The sequence below is a fragment of the Megascapheus bottae genome, chromosome 7 (assembly GCF_031878675.1).
Source record: "Megascapheus bottae isolate mThoBot1 chromosome 7, mThoBot2.hap1, whole genome shotgun sequence".
Lineage (NCBI taxonomy): Eukaryota > Metazoa > Chordata > Mammalia > Rodentia > Geomyidae > Megascapheus > Megascapheus bottae.
Window position 1 is genome coordinate 62,576,095 of NC_143515.1, and position 17,660 is coordinate 62,593,754.

Consider the following 17,660-nt stretch of genomic DNA (forward strand, 5'->3'; position numbering starts at 1 on the left):
AAAAACTACAATAATAACCATTCAACCTTCCTGAATATAAAATGAGCCTTCCCAGGGCTCAGGCTGCAAACCTGCTCCCCAAAGGTGCCATTCTGACTAGATTCCATGAAGAAAACAGGTGTGAGGCAGTGCTAAGAAAGGATATGGGAGCCATTGGTCCCCATCTGCAAGTACCCAAGATCTACAGATGTGGTCGGTGTGCAGTGTGGAGGAATGAGTGGGCAGGGCAGCAGTGGGCCTGCTCACCTTCACTTCTTGGCTTTGTCCTGAGCAGCCACAGCTTCCATGGCTTTCCACAGTTTCTTTGTCCCTCAATAACTCCATGGGCTTGATGGATTTCAGGTTCTTGCCCAGTTCATAATGATGGGAGTACAGATTGGCAGGCTCAGCTCCATGATGGCTTCTTCAAGAGACCTTTCAGATGCTTAAGGATGCCCCTGAGGCTGTTCGATAGGCTGCTGTCTTTCCACCTCTTTGACCTGGGGGACAATTTCTTCATTCCAGAAGGACAGTGTTCTTGCAAAAGTTGTTTTCAGGCTCTTCTAGGAGGGTAGCTGATCCTCAGTGAGGTCTTTAACTGTGGTCCTTTCTGATGGTGCTATAGAAGGGATGGTCAGGCTGCACTGGGGGTGATGGGACATCATAGAATTGCCTGAAGCTCTTCGCCTGGGTCTCACCATGCTTGGCAATTTCTGCTTTAATGAGATGTCAACAACCTTCCTCTCCACCCCCTTCACCCCACAGTGCTGCTCACTGAGGTGCCAAGTCCTCACCACTGGCAACCATGTCTGGTCAGTGGCATCTAGAACTGTCCAGAGGTTTCTAACTCCCCTTTTCTGAACTGAGGTGAAGCACATGTCAAATTCTTAGTCAATGGCAGAGCATACTCGCTGGGGGTGAGGTCTGCATGGTACCAGCCACAAAAGTACTTCCCCAGGTTCCAGGCCTGTCTGCCATACCAGTCAAGTTTGTAGGCAGCCAGGTCAGCATGCCTAGGACCTAGCACTGAATGGGCTCTTTCATTTAGTTGGTCACAGGGCTTGAACTCTTCAGTTCAAGGCTACCGCCCTACCCCTTGGCCTAGCTGAGGCTCTTCAGCTCTACTATCCTACCCGGGGAGCCACAGTTCCACTTCCAGTTTTCTGGTGGTTAACTGAAGATAAGAATCTCACTGACTTTTCAGTGCTGGGGCTGGCTTTGAATCATAATATACACATGTCAGCCTCCTGAGTATCTAGGATAACAGGTATGAGCCACCTCGCCTAGCAGCCTCCATTGTACTTTCTTCTGTGGCTCCTTTCTTTTTTCTGTGGGTCATGGGGCTTGAACTCACCCTGAGCTCTTCAGCTCAAGGCTACTGCCCTGCCCTTGAGCCATGCCCCACTTCCCATTTTCAAGAGGTTAAGTGGAGATATAAGTTTCAGGTCCTTTGTGCCCGGGCTGGCTTTGAACTTCGATCCTCAGATCTCAGCCTCCAGAGTTGCTACGATTACAGGCCTGAGCCACTGTGCCTGGCTGGCTGACTGGCTGGCCTTCCTTTCTAGTACTGGGTGGGTATTGAGCTTTGGTTTATGGCTCTTGCTGGGCTTTTTCTGGTCACTATTGGCACTCATCACTTGAGCCATATCTCCATTTCCCACTTTTTGCTGGTCACTGGAGATAAAGCCTTGAGGACTTATCTACACAAACAGGCTACAGATACAGGAATGTGCAACCTGTGACCAGCTCTTCTCTCCAACTGCTTCTCAAATTACAGGTACAATAGACTGACTTGGTCCTATACATCTCAAACCTCTATTTTTCTGTGCTTTGGTTTGATAAACATGTCTTCTAGTTCAGTTTTCCCAGTGTTCATTTTAGCATTACATCAGGCTAATAGGATTGACTTCAGATATTTTTTGCTTCAGATTTTCTGCAGACTTATAAGCTCTGTTTTAATTATATTCCTATATAAACTACAGAAGCTGGAAATTGTCCTATAAGCAAATGGCATTGGGGATGGATTTCTTTCAATAGGGAGTGTGTATAGTTTGTTTAGGCTGGTCTCCAAACCCTTCTATTCATTGCTTTTAATGTTTTGTTCAGAGGGTATCACTTTTGTTGGCAAGAGTTACGAAATGCTCCATTACCACACTGCAACCTCTGAAATCTCAAAAAGTTTTCAATTAAAAATTAAAGGCAAAATAAAGTTCATCATTTATTTACAATTCATTAGGATAAAAACCCAATTAATACGGCTGTATCCTTAATTTCCTCTGAAGAGAAGTACAAAAGACCTGACTAAAATTGAGACAAGCATTTAAAGGAAAGTGTAAATGATTCATTTTACCCAAATAATTAGTTTTTGTACAAAATATAAAGAATCTTACACTATAAACAAAGACTGCTGTATACATACTTAAATTAGGATTTTTTTATATGCTTTTCTTCCAGTTTTCCTTGAGCACAAAATGCATTTGCAATTCAGAAAGATATAACTTCAATGGGCAGACTGTCTCAGAAAAAGCTTTTACTTCTAATATATGTGGAAGGATAGTATTATTTCCTTTGGTTCAAAGTCCAATAATCAGTAAGTTTTAATTTGCAAATCTGCCATACTGTCACGAAGAATATACTAAGGTATAGTTTTATATTATCTTTTAGGAATATAATGGAGATCAATACAAAATCTAAAAGGTTACAATCTAACAATTCAGAAAACCTCAGCAAATACTATGTTTACCAATCCCTTACTTCCTACTATGTCCTTATTCTGTTTTACTACTGTCCTGTTAAAGAACCACAGCTTAAAATAAAACTGACTGTGGTAAGTCCTAGAAGATAGTTCTCTAGCACTAGCTGGATTTCAGACTTCATCAGCAAGGAAAATTTTATATGCTGGTAAGTAATTATGCAATAAGGGAATGTTTATGGTATTAATGACATATTTAACATTTGAAATAGATTACCTAAAATATTCCCTAACAGAACTTTAATAATAATGAAAAAAAGTCTGTGTTTAAAAGAATGAGTTAGACCCACATAAAATAGTACTTCAATATGATCAGCCAGAAGTCTAATATTGATAATATTCTTTCTAATTGAAAACAAATAAAAATTTGAGCTTTACTAAAATGATTGTAATTTGGGATTTTCCGATTGTTTTCATCATATATACCTAATTACCAACTTTGTTTTTTATCAGTATTTTATAACTTGCTTTTAACATTTGAGACCTTCAGGGTACAATCTATTTATCCTAACTCTCATTTTTTATTTTACTGGGAGTTCTAAAGACATGACTTAAGCTATGGCTACATACATCATATGATGCTAAGAAATCATATATCTTCTCTTAAATCTTTAACAAGAGCAAGAATAAAATTAAGGAGAGTGCATATCTTCATTATAAAATTGTTATCTATTACGGCAAATGTTTTAATAACTCAAAACAGTCTTGCTAAATAAAAACAATCTTCATTACTACTACAAAATTATTCTTTCCACCCATGACATTTTAAATAACATTCTTTAAGCACCAAAGAAAAATTCTGTAAACAAATTTTTAGCCAGTAAACTAGGGGCAAACATCTATTTGCCTTTATTATATTTAAAAGGCCATGATATGAATTTCTACTTCCTACAATGCATTTTCATAATAAAAATGCAGGCATATTTATACAAACAAGCAGAATTATTGTACATTTTGTGGAAACAAAAGGTAGACCAACAGACTAAAACTTTTCAGTTAAACTGAGCACAAGAAACCTATAAAATTTATGCAATATATAAAAATTCAATATTTTAAGCTTCATTGAAGGGATTCATAATTATTAAGAATAGGAGATGTAGTTTTACTGGTTTGTAATTATTCTGTAAACAGTAAGAAAGTAATAAGCAAATTAGAAATATATTAGCTCCAAGTATTTCCCTTCCGTCACATGGAGCCACTTTTATATCAGTTACAAATGGCTCTTTTAAGTATCAGAATAATTCTAGCAGAAAACAAATATTATGTAGAATACGTTAACAGTCAACAAGAGATTTCTGACATATTAGAAAAAAAATACTGCAGGTCACATGAGGATTTATCTACCTTTAATATGACAGTAACTCAAACCTTCTCTAGTTTACCAGATTTGCTTTGTTGCTCTTAAATTGCTTCTTAAATTGTTTGACAACATGTGATATGACAATAAAAGTAATTATAATAATTGTTTAATATCTGTAGAAGTATAAAGGAAAAGCCTCAAAATAGCTTTTTCCTACTTCTATTAGGAAAACATTTCATTTGGCACATTGGATTTCTAAAAAGAGAAGAAAAAAAGAAAAAGAATGTTTGGTATTCCAATCACAGATGAGAAGACAACAGTAGGAAAGGAAATTAAGAAAAAATACTATTTTAAGAACAAACGAGACAAACCACCAAAGGTTCTATTATCTTCTACCATCACTGTCTTTGAAATACTTTCATTTGCAACCTGATATACAGATTATTATTTACATTTGATTACATTGGTAAAGTAGACCAGATTCATTTTTGTTGTGCTCTAACTTAACAGTGCCCATTGAGATAACCATAAACATCAACAAAATATTCCATTCACATTGTATATTTTAAGTTTGTTTTCTTATTCCTTTTCAAGTTGACTGCACAAATAATTGTAAAACTGAAAAATCCTGTAAACTTAGGCTGAGTTTCTATATCCGATATTCACTGAAGATGTTTCTTGTTAAGTAAAATGTTCTGCAGGCTTTAAACGGTGGTATCTCCAAAGTCCTTGTTCCAACGTATGTATGCCTCTAAGGTTTGAGGGCTCACACTGCGTTTTATCTTTTTCAATGATTCAGTAAAATCTGATAATCGAATATTTCTCATCTAGATTAAAAAAATAACACCCATAATAAACACATTAGCTGTAACTAATTTGATGAAGTAAAAGAGTGGTAATTCATTAATCTTATCATACAAACAGAAAATCATGCCAAATATTTCAGTTTATTTACAGTTATTACATGTTATACAAGGTTTCTATATGATACCTTACAAAGCTACTATGCTAACATATATATTACTGATGTGCTTAGTTTTCATAGGTATTGGCATCCTTCCTTTTCTACCTCCTTCATTCCTTCCCTTCCCTGCCTCCTTCCCTCCCCTCCTTATTGGTTCCTTCCTTTCTTATTTTTGTGCCAGTACAGGGAATGAACTTAGGGCCAGGCCATGCACTCTCGCTTAATCTTTCTTGTTCAAGCCAAAAGGATATAATGTGTGGGGGTAGGAAGGAAAAACTGGGAGAGTGTGAAGGGGTGAGGTTTTCTTTTTGGTTTTGGGGTTTTTTTTGGTCAGTTGTGGGCTTGAATTCTGGGCCTGGGCACTGTCCCTGAGCTCTTCAGCTCAAACCTAACACTCCACCACTTTGGGACACAGCACCACTCCCAGTTTTCTGGAGGTTAGTTGGAGATAAGAGTCATGGGGACTTTACTGCCCAGGCTGGCTTTGAACCATGATCCCCAGATCTCAGCCTCTTAAGTAGCTAGGATTATAGGCACGAGTCACTGGTCACTGACTAAAAAGCATTACTTTTTTTTTTTTGCCAGTCCTGGGGCTTGAACTCAGGGTCTGAGTGCTATCCTTGGGCTTTCTCTGGGGTAGAGTTCTACCACTTGAGCCACAGCACCTTTTCTTGCTTTTTCTGTGTATGTGTTACCGAGGAATCAAACTCAGTCTTTGTGCACGCTAGGCAAGTACTCTACCACTAGGCCAAACTCCTGGCCCCTGAAATTTTTTTTTAATTATTATTTTTTATTTTATTGGTCATGGGGCTTGGACTCTGGACTTAAGCGCTGTCCCTAAGCCCTTCACTTCAAGGCTAGAGCTCTACCACTTTGAGCCACAGCACCACTTCTAGCTTTTCTGTATATGTGGTACCAAGGAATCGAACTTGAGTCTTCGTGCATGCTAGGCAAGCACTCTAACACTAGGCTAAACTCCCAGCCCCCAATGGTAATTTTTTAAAAAAATTTCTAACCAAATAAAGTAGAAAAAATCCAGACAAAATTATTAGTCTTAAAGAGAAACAAAAGAAAATAATAGTAATAATAATAACAACAATAATAAAATAGTATACCTCACTTGCAGACATATTCTTCACCTGTTCAGGTTTCAGTTCTATAAAGTATAAAAGTAAGATACTTAAAAAAAAATGGAACTGTAAATTGCTTAAGGGCAAACTGGATACAGTGTCTCATGCCTGTAACCTAGCTACTCTAGCTACTTAAGAGGCTGAGATCTGAGGATTGAGGTTCAAAGTTAGCCCGGGCACTGGAGAACTTGAGACTCTCCAATTAACCACTAGAAAATGGGAAGTGGGGCTGTGGCTCAAGGGTAGGGCAGTAGCCTTGAGCTGAAGAGCTCAGGGACAATGCCCAGGCCCAGAGTTCAAGCCCCATAACACTCCCCCCCAAAAAAAATTGCTTAAGGGCAGAAGAGTACAGAGATCTGGTTCCTCCTTAGTACAAATCATGTATTAAGAGAGATACATACTAATATTGAGACTATATAGAATTTATAACTTTTTATGATATTTCTCTTCATAAGACATGGTAGCTATTCAATTTCCGAGGAATTTCTTATTTAACTTTCCAACAACAGAATTCACAATTTATAAGGTAATTTTTTTTTAAAACCAGTTTTGGGTTTTGAACTGAGGTCTGAGTGCTGTCCCTGAACTTCTGTGCTCAGAGACATTCCTGCCCAGGCTGGCTGGCTCTAAACTGTGATCTTCACATATCAGCCTTCTGGGTAGCTAACATTACAGGCATGAGCCGTTGGTGTTCGGCACTTGTAAGAGAATTTTAAAGGATGTAACTTTTTTTTCTTTTTGGGTGCTGATGCTGGGGCTTGAATTCAGGGGCTCCCCTCTTACTTGGCTTTTGCCACTTGGGAACCATATACCTTCTCATTTTTTACTGGTTAACTGGAGGTCAGTCTCAGAATTTTTTGCCAGGTGATCTTCAAACTGCAATCTTCCCATCTTAGACTCCTGTCTAAGTAGGATTACACAGGCACCAGTTTCCAGCACCCCACTAAAAATTAGTTCTTTTAAAAAAGTATTTAGGGGCTGGGATGTAGCTGAGTGGCAAAGCACTTGCCTAGCAAGTGACATGTCCTGGGTTCCAGCCTCAGGACCAAAAAAGAAGAGGAAAGAAGAAAAAAATATAGTTAAAAAAAAAAAACAGCCAACCAAACAAAAAAGTATTTAGGTTTTTGGAAATGATGGTTCAAAGGGTAGAGAGCCTATCCAGTCAACATAAGGCAACAACTTCACATTCCAGCACTGTGAAACATTTAAACTTTTTTTTTTTTAATTCCAAACTGTTTTTGGTTTCAGAATAGTAATCAACATTTTATTTTATTTTATTTTTTGCCAGTCCTGGGGCTTGAACTCAATGCCTGAGCTCTTTGTTCTTTTTCCTTCCCTAGTACCAAGAAGTAAAAGGTCTTGTGTACTCCAGGGGCCCTGGTCTACTGGTTCGTGGGCTACTTTTCTAAAGCCTGTGAGCTAAGAATGGTTTTACAGTATGAAAAGGTTGTTTTAAAAAGATGATGACAAGTATGCAAATTGACACCAGACTCAATCCAGAAAACCTAAACGAGATAAGAATTTCGGGCAAAAAAAAAGTTCCTTAGGAGCCGGGAGTTTGGACTAGTGGTAGAGTGCTTGCCTGGCATGCACGAAGACCAGGGTTCGATTCCTCGGTACCACATTCATAGAAAAAAGCCAGAAATGGTGCTGAGGCTCAAGTGGTAGAGCTCTAACCTTGAGAAAATCCAAGGACAGTGCTCAGGCTCTGAGCTCAAGCCCAAGACTGGCAAAAAAAAAAAAAAAAAGTTTCTTAATTTTTGGCCTAGAAATTATACGTTTTCTACTGATACAGATTTACTGCTTCCAACTGATAACAAGAAAACTCCTGGGGGGGGGGGAACTTTTTAAACTTCTAAAGTATCAAAACCTTTTTTTTTTTCATTGCTGGTCTTGGGTTTCAATCCAGGGTCTGGGGGCTGTGCCTGAGCTTTTGTGCTCAAGGCTGGCAATTTATCACTTGAGCCACAGCTTCATTTTTCAAATTTTGGTGGTTAGAAATAAGAGTCTCTCAGATTTTTTTTGTCCTGGGGTTTTGAACTATGGGCCTGGGCACTGTCCCTGAGAGCTCTTCAGCTCAAGGCTACCGCCCTACCCCTTGAGCCACAGCACCACTTCCGTTTTCTAGTGGTTAATTGGAGATAAGAGTCTCATGGACTTGACTTTTCTTGCCAGACAGGCTTTGAATGAGGACGGGTGGGGGTGGCGCTATTTTTGAAAAGTGATCCTCAGATCTCAGCCTGAGAAGCTAGGATTATAGGTCTGAATCACCAGTGCTAGCCTTCACAGACTCCTTCCTGGTCTGCCTTTGAACAAAATCAAATTTTAGTCTCCTGAGTAGCTAGGATTACATGTCTAAGCCATCAGCACCCAGCTAAAATAATATGTTAAATATATCAAATATTGAAGATATCATACACTTACCACGGATAGGACCCAGAGCTGCATCTTTTGCCAAAGCTGTTAGATCACTTCCTGAGTATCCATCTGTCATTCTGAAAAGTGAAAGAAACAGCAACATTTAAAATTCTATACATTAAAAACTGGTCATAGGGCCAGGTGAAGTGGCTCATGCCTGTAATCTTACCTATTCAAGAGGCTGGGATGTGAGGACTGAGGTTCAAAGCCAGCCTGGACACTAAAGTCCCTCCAATTAACCACTAGAGAACTGGAAGTGGCGCCGTGGCTCAAGAGGTAGACTTCTTTTTGGCCAGTCTTGGGGCTTAAACTCAGGGCTTGGGACCCATTCTTGAGCTTTTTTTGCTCAAGTCTAGTGTGCCACCACTTGAGGTACAGCACTACTTGCAGCTTTTTCTGTGTATGGGGTACTGAGGAATCGAACTCAGGACTTCAGTCATGCTAGACAAGCACTATACCACTAGGACACAGTCCCAGTCCCTGTGAGACTTTTTTCTGCAATTAACCATTAGGAAAGTAGAAGTGGAGCTGTAGCTCAAAGTGGTAGAATGCTAGCCCTAAGCAAAAGAGCTCAGAGACAGTGCCCAGGCTCTGAGTTCAAGCCCTACAACCATTCCACACGCCCCCCCGCCCCAAAATGTGAAAGTTAAAAAAAGATTCCATAAAATACAAAAAACAAGTATTTATAAAAATCTATTAGCGGGTCAGGAGCTTGGCTTAATGGTAAGAGTGCTTGCTTAGCATGCACAAGACTGGGGTTCGATTCCTCAGTACCACATACATAGAAAAGGCCAGAGGTAGCCAACGTGGTGGTTCATGCCTTTAATCCTAGTTACTCCGGAGGCTGAGATCTGAGGATCAAGGTTCAAAACCAGCCCAGCCACAAAAGGACCTGAGACTCTTATCTCCAATTAACCTCTACAAAACGGAAGTGGGGCTTGGCTCAAGGTAGGGCAGTAGACTTGAGCTGAAGAGCTCAGGGACAACACGGAGGCTGAGTTCAAGCACCATGACCCACCAAGAAAGAGAAAAAGGAAGGAAGGAAGGAAGGAAGGAGAAAAGAAAAAAGATAGGGCCAGAGATTGTGTTGTGGCTCAAATGGTAGAACTCTAGCCTTGAGAAAGCCAAAGGAAAATGCTCAGGCCCCGAGTTCAAGACCCGGGGCTAGCAAAAAAAAAAAATTCTGTTGGCCTTAGTAGACATTGCATGTTTTTTTTTTTTTCCCAATTATTTTAATGACGTCTATAAACTTTATAAAAAAAACATACTATCTTTTTAAGGTCTATAGAAAAAACTGAATTGAAATTTATATATATGTATATGTATATATATATATACACACATACACACACATATATATGTATATATATATGGAGAGTAAGGAAGGAAATGCAATGAGAGAGGAGAGGAGAATAAGAGAAAGAGGGTAGAAGAGGACAAGATAAGCTTTTAACAGGTGAATTACTCATATCAAGCTTGGGCTTTTTTTTTTTTCTGGGGGAGGGGGGGTTGGTCAGGGGGCTTGAACTCTGGTCCTGGGCGCTGTCCCTGAGCTCTGAAGTTGAAGGTTAGTGCTCTACCACCTGGGCCACAGCATCACTTCATTTTCTGGTTTAACTGGAGATAAGAGTCTCAGAGACTTTTGTGCTGGGGCTGGCTTTGAACCATGATCCTCAGGGCTTAACCTCCTGAGTAGTTAGGATTATAGGCATGAGCCATTGATGTCCAGCTAAGCTTGGTATTATTTTAAAGTAATACAGGAAAATATTTCATTTTTTCCTTTTCTTTTTTTTTTTTTGGTTGGTTATGAGACTTGAACTTGGCCTGGGTGCTGTCCCTAAGCTCTTTAGCTCAAGGCTACCACCCTACCCTTGAGCCAAGCTCCACTTCCCTTTTTAAATTTTTTTTTCCCTAGAGGTTAATTGGAGACCAAAGTCTCAGGTCCTTTTATGACTGGGCTGGCTTTGAACCTTGGTCCTCAGATCTAAGCCTCCTGAGTAGCTAGGATTACAGGTGTGAGCCACAGAGCCTGGCTAAGAAGACATTTGCCAGATAAATGTAAACAAACTAAGAAAAACCAAATCAAATTACTCACCTAGCCAGTTGTGCTAGTTCTTTTTGGGTCAATGGATTTCCTTGTTTACATAACAGATTTTTAAGTAAAAGGAGTCTTGTCTGAAAAATAAATTAAAGAATTATAAGTTTAATCTTCCTTTTTATTTATTGTTTGGGGTTTTTTTGGATACTTTTGGGGCTTGAAATCAAGACCTCTGCCCTGTCCCTGAGGCAATTTATGCTCAAGGCTAGGGCTCTACCACTGGATCACAGTCCACTTCTGGTTTTTTAGTGGTTAGAGATAAGTCTCACAGGAATTCATTTGCCTGGCTGGCTTTGAACCTGATTCTCAGATCTTAGCCTCCTGAGTAGCTAGGATTATACGCTTAAACCACTGAGGGTTGGCTCCATTTTGGGGGATAACATTTATAGGGCTTGAACTCAGGGCCTGGCACTTTCCCTGAATTTTTTTTTTTTTTTTTGCTAAAGGCTAGTACTGTATCACTTGAGCTTCCATTTCCATGTTTTGGTAGTTAAAGAATCACATTGTCTTGACCAAATTGCTTTCTATGGGGATCCTCAGACTTCAGCCTCTTGAATGTCTAAGATTATAGCCCTGAGCCATTATCACCCAGCTCATTTTAATATCAGAATAATCAAAGTTAATAATCCAGCACTAGTGTCTCATGCTTGAAATCCTAGCTACTCAGGAGGCTGAAAACTGAGGACTGTGGTTCAAATCCAGTCCAGACAGGAAAGATATGTATCTCCAATTAGCCACCTACAAACTTGGAAATGTAGTTGTAGCTCAAAGTGGTAGATTGCTAGCTTTGAGCACGAAGCTCAGGGACAGTGCCCAGGCCCTGAGTTCAAGTCCCTGGCAGATCTTCCTTCTGCCTCCAAATTAATAATCCTTATTTAACATACTAAGAGTAGTTTAATAAAAATATTCAAGAACCAGGTTGAAATCTTGATTACACTAAAGAAATAGTAGCTGTAGGGTGAGGAATATGGCCTAATGGCAGAGTACCTGCCTAGCATGCAGAAAAAGCTAGAAGTGGTGCTGTGGCTCAAGTGGTAGAATGCTAGCCTTGAGCATGAAGAAGCTTAGGGACAGTGCCCAGGCTCTGAATTCAAGCTCTACAACAGAAAGAAAGAAAGAAAAAAAGAAAGGGGGGGGAAGGGCCCCCCTTGAGCTTCTTTGTGGTCAAGGCTAGCACTCTACCACTTGAGCCACAGTACTTCTCTGGGCTTTTTCTGTTTATGTGGTACTGAGAAACCGCAACCTAGGGCTTCATACATACTTGATAAGCAGTCTACCACTAAGCTACAGTCCCAGCCAGACAATCATAAAATTTAAAGAACTTTTATTTTTATTATTTTTTCTCTTTAAATAAATTTTGAAGGGCCGGGGGTTTGGCCTAGTGGTAGAGTGCTTGCCTCACATGCACAAAGAACTGGGGTTTGATTCCTTGGTACTACATACATAGGAAAAGCTGGAAGTGGTGTTGTGGCTCAAGTGGTAGAGTTCTAGCCTTGAGAAAGCCCAAAGACATTGCTCAGGCCCTGAGTTCAAGCCCAGGACTGGCAAAAAATTTTTTTTGAAGATATATGAATTTATATTTCAAGAATTTCATTCTTTAAAATTATACAATTAAATAACTATTAATAAATTTACAAGCCAGGCCCCAGTGGCTCATGACTGGAATCCTGTAATCCTAGCTACTCAGGAGGGTGAGATCTGAGGATCATGTTCAAAGTCAGCCCCTGCACTTAAAAGTCTATGAGACTCTTATCTCCAACAGGAAATGGTGCTGTGGCTCAAGGGGTAGGGTGACAGCCTTAGCTGAAGAGCTCAGGGACAACACCCAGACAGTGTTCAAGTCCCACAACTGATAAAAAAAATTACAGTTGTATAACCCGCAGGAAAATTTTAGAACATTCTATTACTGCAGCAAAATTCTTTCAATTTTGTCTTTGTCCTACTGATCTACTTCATGTTTCTAAAATTTATCTTTTCTGGATATTTTATATAAATGGAATCATATGATAATTAGTTCACATATTGCTCCTTTTGCTTGCAGTTCATTTTCATTTGTGGGTCAGAGCACATAGCTGGAATGGAGCCTATAATTCTATCTAACCATCCTGAGTAACTAGGATTACAGGTATGAGCCAAATAGCATCTGTCTGAGATGGAGTTATAATTATATTTCTGTCAAGTTGGCCTTGACTGAACTGTCCATTTTCTGCCTTCTAATTGGTTGGATTATATATGCACAGAACTACTGACCATTCTCCTGGCTAAAAATTATTATACATGTCTTTGTGGGGACATGTCTTCATTTCTCAAGAGTGAAGTTTTAGAAGTGCCACTGCTAGGTCTTATGTTAAATTTATGATTATTTTAAACTAGTAAATGATTCCAAAGTGACTTTTTTCTTTTTTTGGTCCTGGGGCTTGGACTGGGCCTGGGCGCTGTCCCTGAGCTCTTCAGCTCAAGGCTACGGCCCTACTCTTGAGCCAAGCCCCACTTCTGTTTTCTCGGAGTTAAATCGAGACAGGAGGCTCAGGTCCTTTTGTGCCTGGACTGGCTTTGAACCTTGATCCTCAGATCTCAGCTTCCACAGTAGCTAGGATTACAGGTGTGAGCCACTGGCTAGGCTGACTTTAGTAGTTTTAAAGACATAATATCATCAAGATAAGGGATTTTGTTTCTACTTTAAAGAAAAGTCAAACATTTATACATACCTCCTCATTTGGTAAAGACACGTATACTCGTTTGATAAAACGCCTAAAAAAGATTCAAATAATTTTAGAAATTTAACTTTGAATTTAAATAACTCAACTCAAGTAACAAATGACAAGAAAAAGACTTTAAATATAACATTCCAAGCAAAGGGATACACCCTCACATTTAACAGTATTTTTACTTATTTTTAAAACTATCATGCTGGGAGCATAGTCTATTGGTAGCGTGCTGGCCTAGCATGCATGAAGCCCTGGGTTTGATTCCTCAGGACCACATGCACTAAAAAAGTCAGAACTAGCACCATGTCTCAAGTGGCAGAGCACTAGGCTTGAGCAAAACGTGTCCAAGGACGTGCCCAGGTCCTGAATTCAAGTCCCAGGACAAGCAAAAAAAACCAAAAACCAAAAACTGTGGCTTGAGCTTTGACTCAAGTGGTAGAGTATCAGCCTTGAACATAAGAACCTCAAGGACAGTGTCCAGATCCTAGTTCAAGCCACACGACTGACAAAAAAAGAAAAACAAACAAAAAAATTAATAAATAATTAAGATAACAATTTTGCATATGTATGTTTTTAATTGCAATACACTTTAAGAAAAATATCTGGAAAGTAAAGCTGTGTTTCAAGTAGTAAGCCAAGAAAGGTACAGGCCCTGATGAGCCCCCAGTTAGTACCTGAAATAACAACAACAAAAAGTGGCTATCTTTTATAGTGTTATTATAGAACAGAATTTGCCATGTGAATCTGAAGGCAATATATTGCTGGTCGCCATTGGCTCATGCCTCTAAGCTACTCAGGAAGCTGAGATCTGAAGATCGTTGTTCAAAGGCAGCCCAGGCAGGAAGTCTATAAGACTCTTCTCTCAAATGAACCACCAGAAAACCAAAAGTGGCTCAAAGCAGTAGAGCACTAGACCTGAGTGAAAAAGTTCAGAACAGCACCCAGGCTCCAAGTTCAAGCCCCATGACCAAAGAAGAAAAAGAAAAAAAGAATAACGATAATAAAATAAAATTAACATATTATAGAAAGTGAAATATAAATTCATCATTGATGCTGGGCATGGTGGCTCACACCTGTTATCCTAGTTACTCAGGAGACTAAGATCTGAGGATCATGGCTCAAAGCCAGCCTGGGCACTATACTCCATGAGACTCTTATCTCCAATTAACCAGTGGCACTGTGGCTCAAGGGGTAGGGCAGTAGCCTTGAGCTAAAGAGCTCAGGAACAGGGCCAGGAGTATGGCCTAGTGGTAGAGTGCTTGCCTAGCATGCAGGAAGACCGGGCTCAATTCCTCAGTACCATATGCATAGAAAAAAGCCAGAAGTGGTGCTGAGGCTCAAGTGGTAGAGCTCTAGCCTTGAGGAAGTCCAAGGACAGGGCTCATGCCCTGAGCTCAAGCCCACGACTGGCAAAAAAAAAAAAAAAAAAAAAGAGCTCAGGGACAGAGCCGAGGCCCAGAGTTCAACCCTCACAACTGACAAAAAGAAATTTAAAAATTCATTCATTCATCATTGTCAAACTAGCTAAGATTCATGCAACTAAAATATACTGATGGGGGCCAGGAGTTTGGCCTAGTGGTTGAGTGCTTGCCTAGCATGCACGAAGACCCGGGTTCGATTCCTAGGTACCACATATATAGAAAAAAGCCGGAAGTAGTGCTGAGGCTCAAGTGGTAGAGCTCTAGCCTTGAGAAAGTCCAAGGACAGTGCTCAGGTCCTGAGCTCAAGGCCAGGACTGGCAATAAATAAATAAATAAATAAAATAAAACATACTGATGATGGGGACAATCACACTAATAAAGGAAAAAACAAAGGGTCAGCCATTGCAGATCATGAACAAAGTCATCATGAGGCTTTCCAAAGGAAACAGAGACAGCATATTTTGAAGAGCAATAAAATCATTCCTATTCATTAATTTACTCATGCTTGAATTTTTTTTGTATTAGTACTATGACTTGAACTCAGTGTAGTCTTGTACTGCTTTTTTTTTTTTTTTTACTTGTTCTCTACTACTTGAGTTGTGCCTCTAGACCAGCATTTTATTGGTTAATTGAAATTATGAGTCTCATGGACTTTTCTGCCTGAGCTGATTCTGGAGTAAAGGTCTTAGCTTCCTGAGCAGCTAAGATTTACAGGTGTGAGCCACCAGTACCCAGCTTTCTCCACATGTGATATCTGAACTCTAATCAGTAATATAGTAATTACAAAGAAAATAAGTATTCTGGGCCAGGAGTCTGGCCTAGTGGTAGAATGCTTGCCTAGCATGCATGAAGCCCTGGGTCTGATTTCTCAGTACCACATACATAGAAAAAGCCAGAGTGGTAGAGCACTAGTCTTGAAAAAGCTCAAAGACAGTGTCCATACTCTGAGTTCAAAGTCCAGGACTGGCAAAAAAAAAAAAGAAAAGAAAAGAAAAAAGAAAAAATATATATACTAAGGAACTCAAAAATACATCAACTTCGTGTAAAAAAAAAAAGCCTGACACCTGCAATCCTAGCTACTCAGGTGGCTCAGATCTGAGGATTGTGGTTCAAAGTCAGTCTGAGCACTAAAGACCATGAGACTCTTATCTCCAAGTAACCAATAGAAAACCGGAAGTGGCTCAAGGGGTAGGGCAGTAACATTGAGCTGAAGAGCTCAGGGATAGTACCCAGGCCCAGAGTTCAAGCCCTACAACCAACCAAAGAAAAAAGGAGGGTGGCCTGAAGCCTTGCTAGATGATAAACCATCTTGTAGTGATCAGTATTCTTTTAGTTGAAGAATAAGTTTACCCTATTTTATCTACACATACCTATTTGGGCAGTAGGTAGTTTCACTGTGTGACACACCAATATTTCAGAGCACATTTATGAGAACTTGAGACATTTTTTTCAGCATGCATGAAGCCCTGGTTTCAATTCCTTAGTATCACATAAACAGAAAGGTCTAGAAATGGTGCTGTGGATCAAGTCTGAGAGTACTAGCCTTAAGCAAAAGCCACTCAGAGACGGTGCCCTGGCCTTGAGTTAGGACTGGCCAAAAACATAAAAGTAGGAAGTGGCACTATGGCTCAAGCAGTAGAGCGCTAGTCTTCAGCTGAAGAGCTCAGGGACAGCACCCAGACCCAGACAAAATACATACATACATACATACATACATACATACATACATACATACATACATACTCTACCAAAAATGAGAGTAAAATTCCACAGTAAAACAAGTAGATATAACGAACAAGTATCAATTTCTCAAATGGCATACTGAAATAACTTTGACCTAAATCCTTAACAAAAATAAAATTATTTTATGAAACAAGTGTTTTTCTATGAAGTAATAACTCAATGAGATATAAGAGCTTATGAAAATGACAACACAATGGTTCAACAGACAATAGAAGACGAGAGAATAGAAAAGCCATAAAGAAAAATTATCACCAAAAGAAAAGTTATACAAAATGTAGCAACAAGAATATTTTTGACTACTAACCCAGTAGGAAAGAAAAACCTATAAATTTAATCAAAGATCACATTTGATCAGCTTAGGCAGGAAGATAATAAGTTCAGGATAGCCCGGACTCTGTGAAGTCCTTGTCCCAAAAAACCAAAAACCCTTGAGCTGGGAGCATAGTCTAGTGGTAGAGTGCTTGCCTAGCATACACAAAGCTCTGGGTTAGTTTCCTTGGCACCATATACAAAGAAAAAACCAAAAGTGCCACTATGGCTGTACTAGGAGTCTTAGTATTGAGAAATCTCAAGGACAGTGCCCTTCCTCTGAGGTCTAGTCCCAGGTCTGGCAAAACATAACAAAACAAAGAAACCCTCCAAAAACAAAAACAAAAACAAAACAAAAACAAAACGAAAAAGATCAAATCTCAGGAAAAGTTAACACAGACTAGTCAACAATTTTTTTTTTTTTTTGCCAGTCACAGGGACTGAACTCAGGGCCTGAGCACTGTCCTTGGGCTTTCTCAAGGCTAGAGCTCTACCACTTGAGCACCACTTCCAACTCTTTTTTTCTTTTTTCTATGTATGTGGTACCGAGGAATAGAACCCCAGTCTTCGAGCATGCTAGGCAAACACTCTTATCATTAGGCCAAATTCCCCGCCCTGTCATTTTTTAAAATTTTTTTAATTTTAAAGTATAAAAGGGTTACAGTTATATTCGCCAGATACAGTCAACATTTTTTCAAGGGGCTGGGAATTTGGCTTAGTAATTAGACTGCTTACCTGGCATGCACAAAGACCAGGGTTCGATTCTTCGGTACGACATACATAGAAAAAGCTGGAAGTGGTACTGTAGCTCAAGTGGTAGAGCTCTACCTTTCAGGAA

The 17,660-nt window shown here is 39.6% G+C and overlaps 1 protein-coding gene and 1 pseudogene across 7 annotated transcripts in view; both read right to left on the bottom strand.

Annotated features, from left to right (window-relative positions):
* Positions 1 to 248: 248 nt before the first annotated feature.
* Positions 249 to 990, bottom strand: LOC150060910 (phosphoglycerate mutase 1-like; annotated as a pseudogene).
* Positions 991 to 2,200: 1,210 nt separating this feature from the next.
* Spast (spastin) overlaps positions 2,201 to 17,660 on the bottom strand; it is a 51,252-nt gene continuing 35,792 nt past the window's right edge. For all 7 annotated transcript variants that reach the window (XM_090337197.1, XM_090337200.1, XM_090337199.1 and 4 more), the window contains 5 exons: positions 13,350 to 13,392; positions 10,639 to 10,718; positions 8,550 to 8,620; positions 6,111 to 6,151; positions 2,201 to 4,858 (listed from right to left, as the gene is read on the bottom strand). In XM_090337197.1, coding sequence (XP_090193323.1) covers positions 4,736 to 4,858; positions 6,111 to 6,151; positions 8,550 to 8,620; positions 10,639 to 10,718; positions 13,350 to 13,392 — 358 coding nt within the window. In that variant the 3' untranslated portion in view covers positions 2,201 to 4,735. The remainder of the gene's footprint in view (positions 4,859 to 6,110; positions 6,152 to 8,549; positions 8,621 to 10,638; positions 10,719 to 13,349; positions 13,393 to 17,660) is intronic.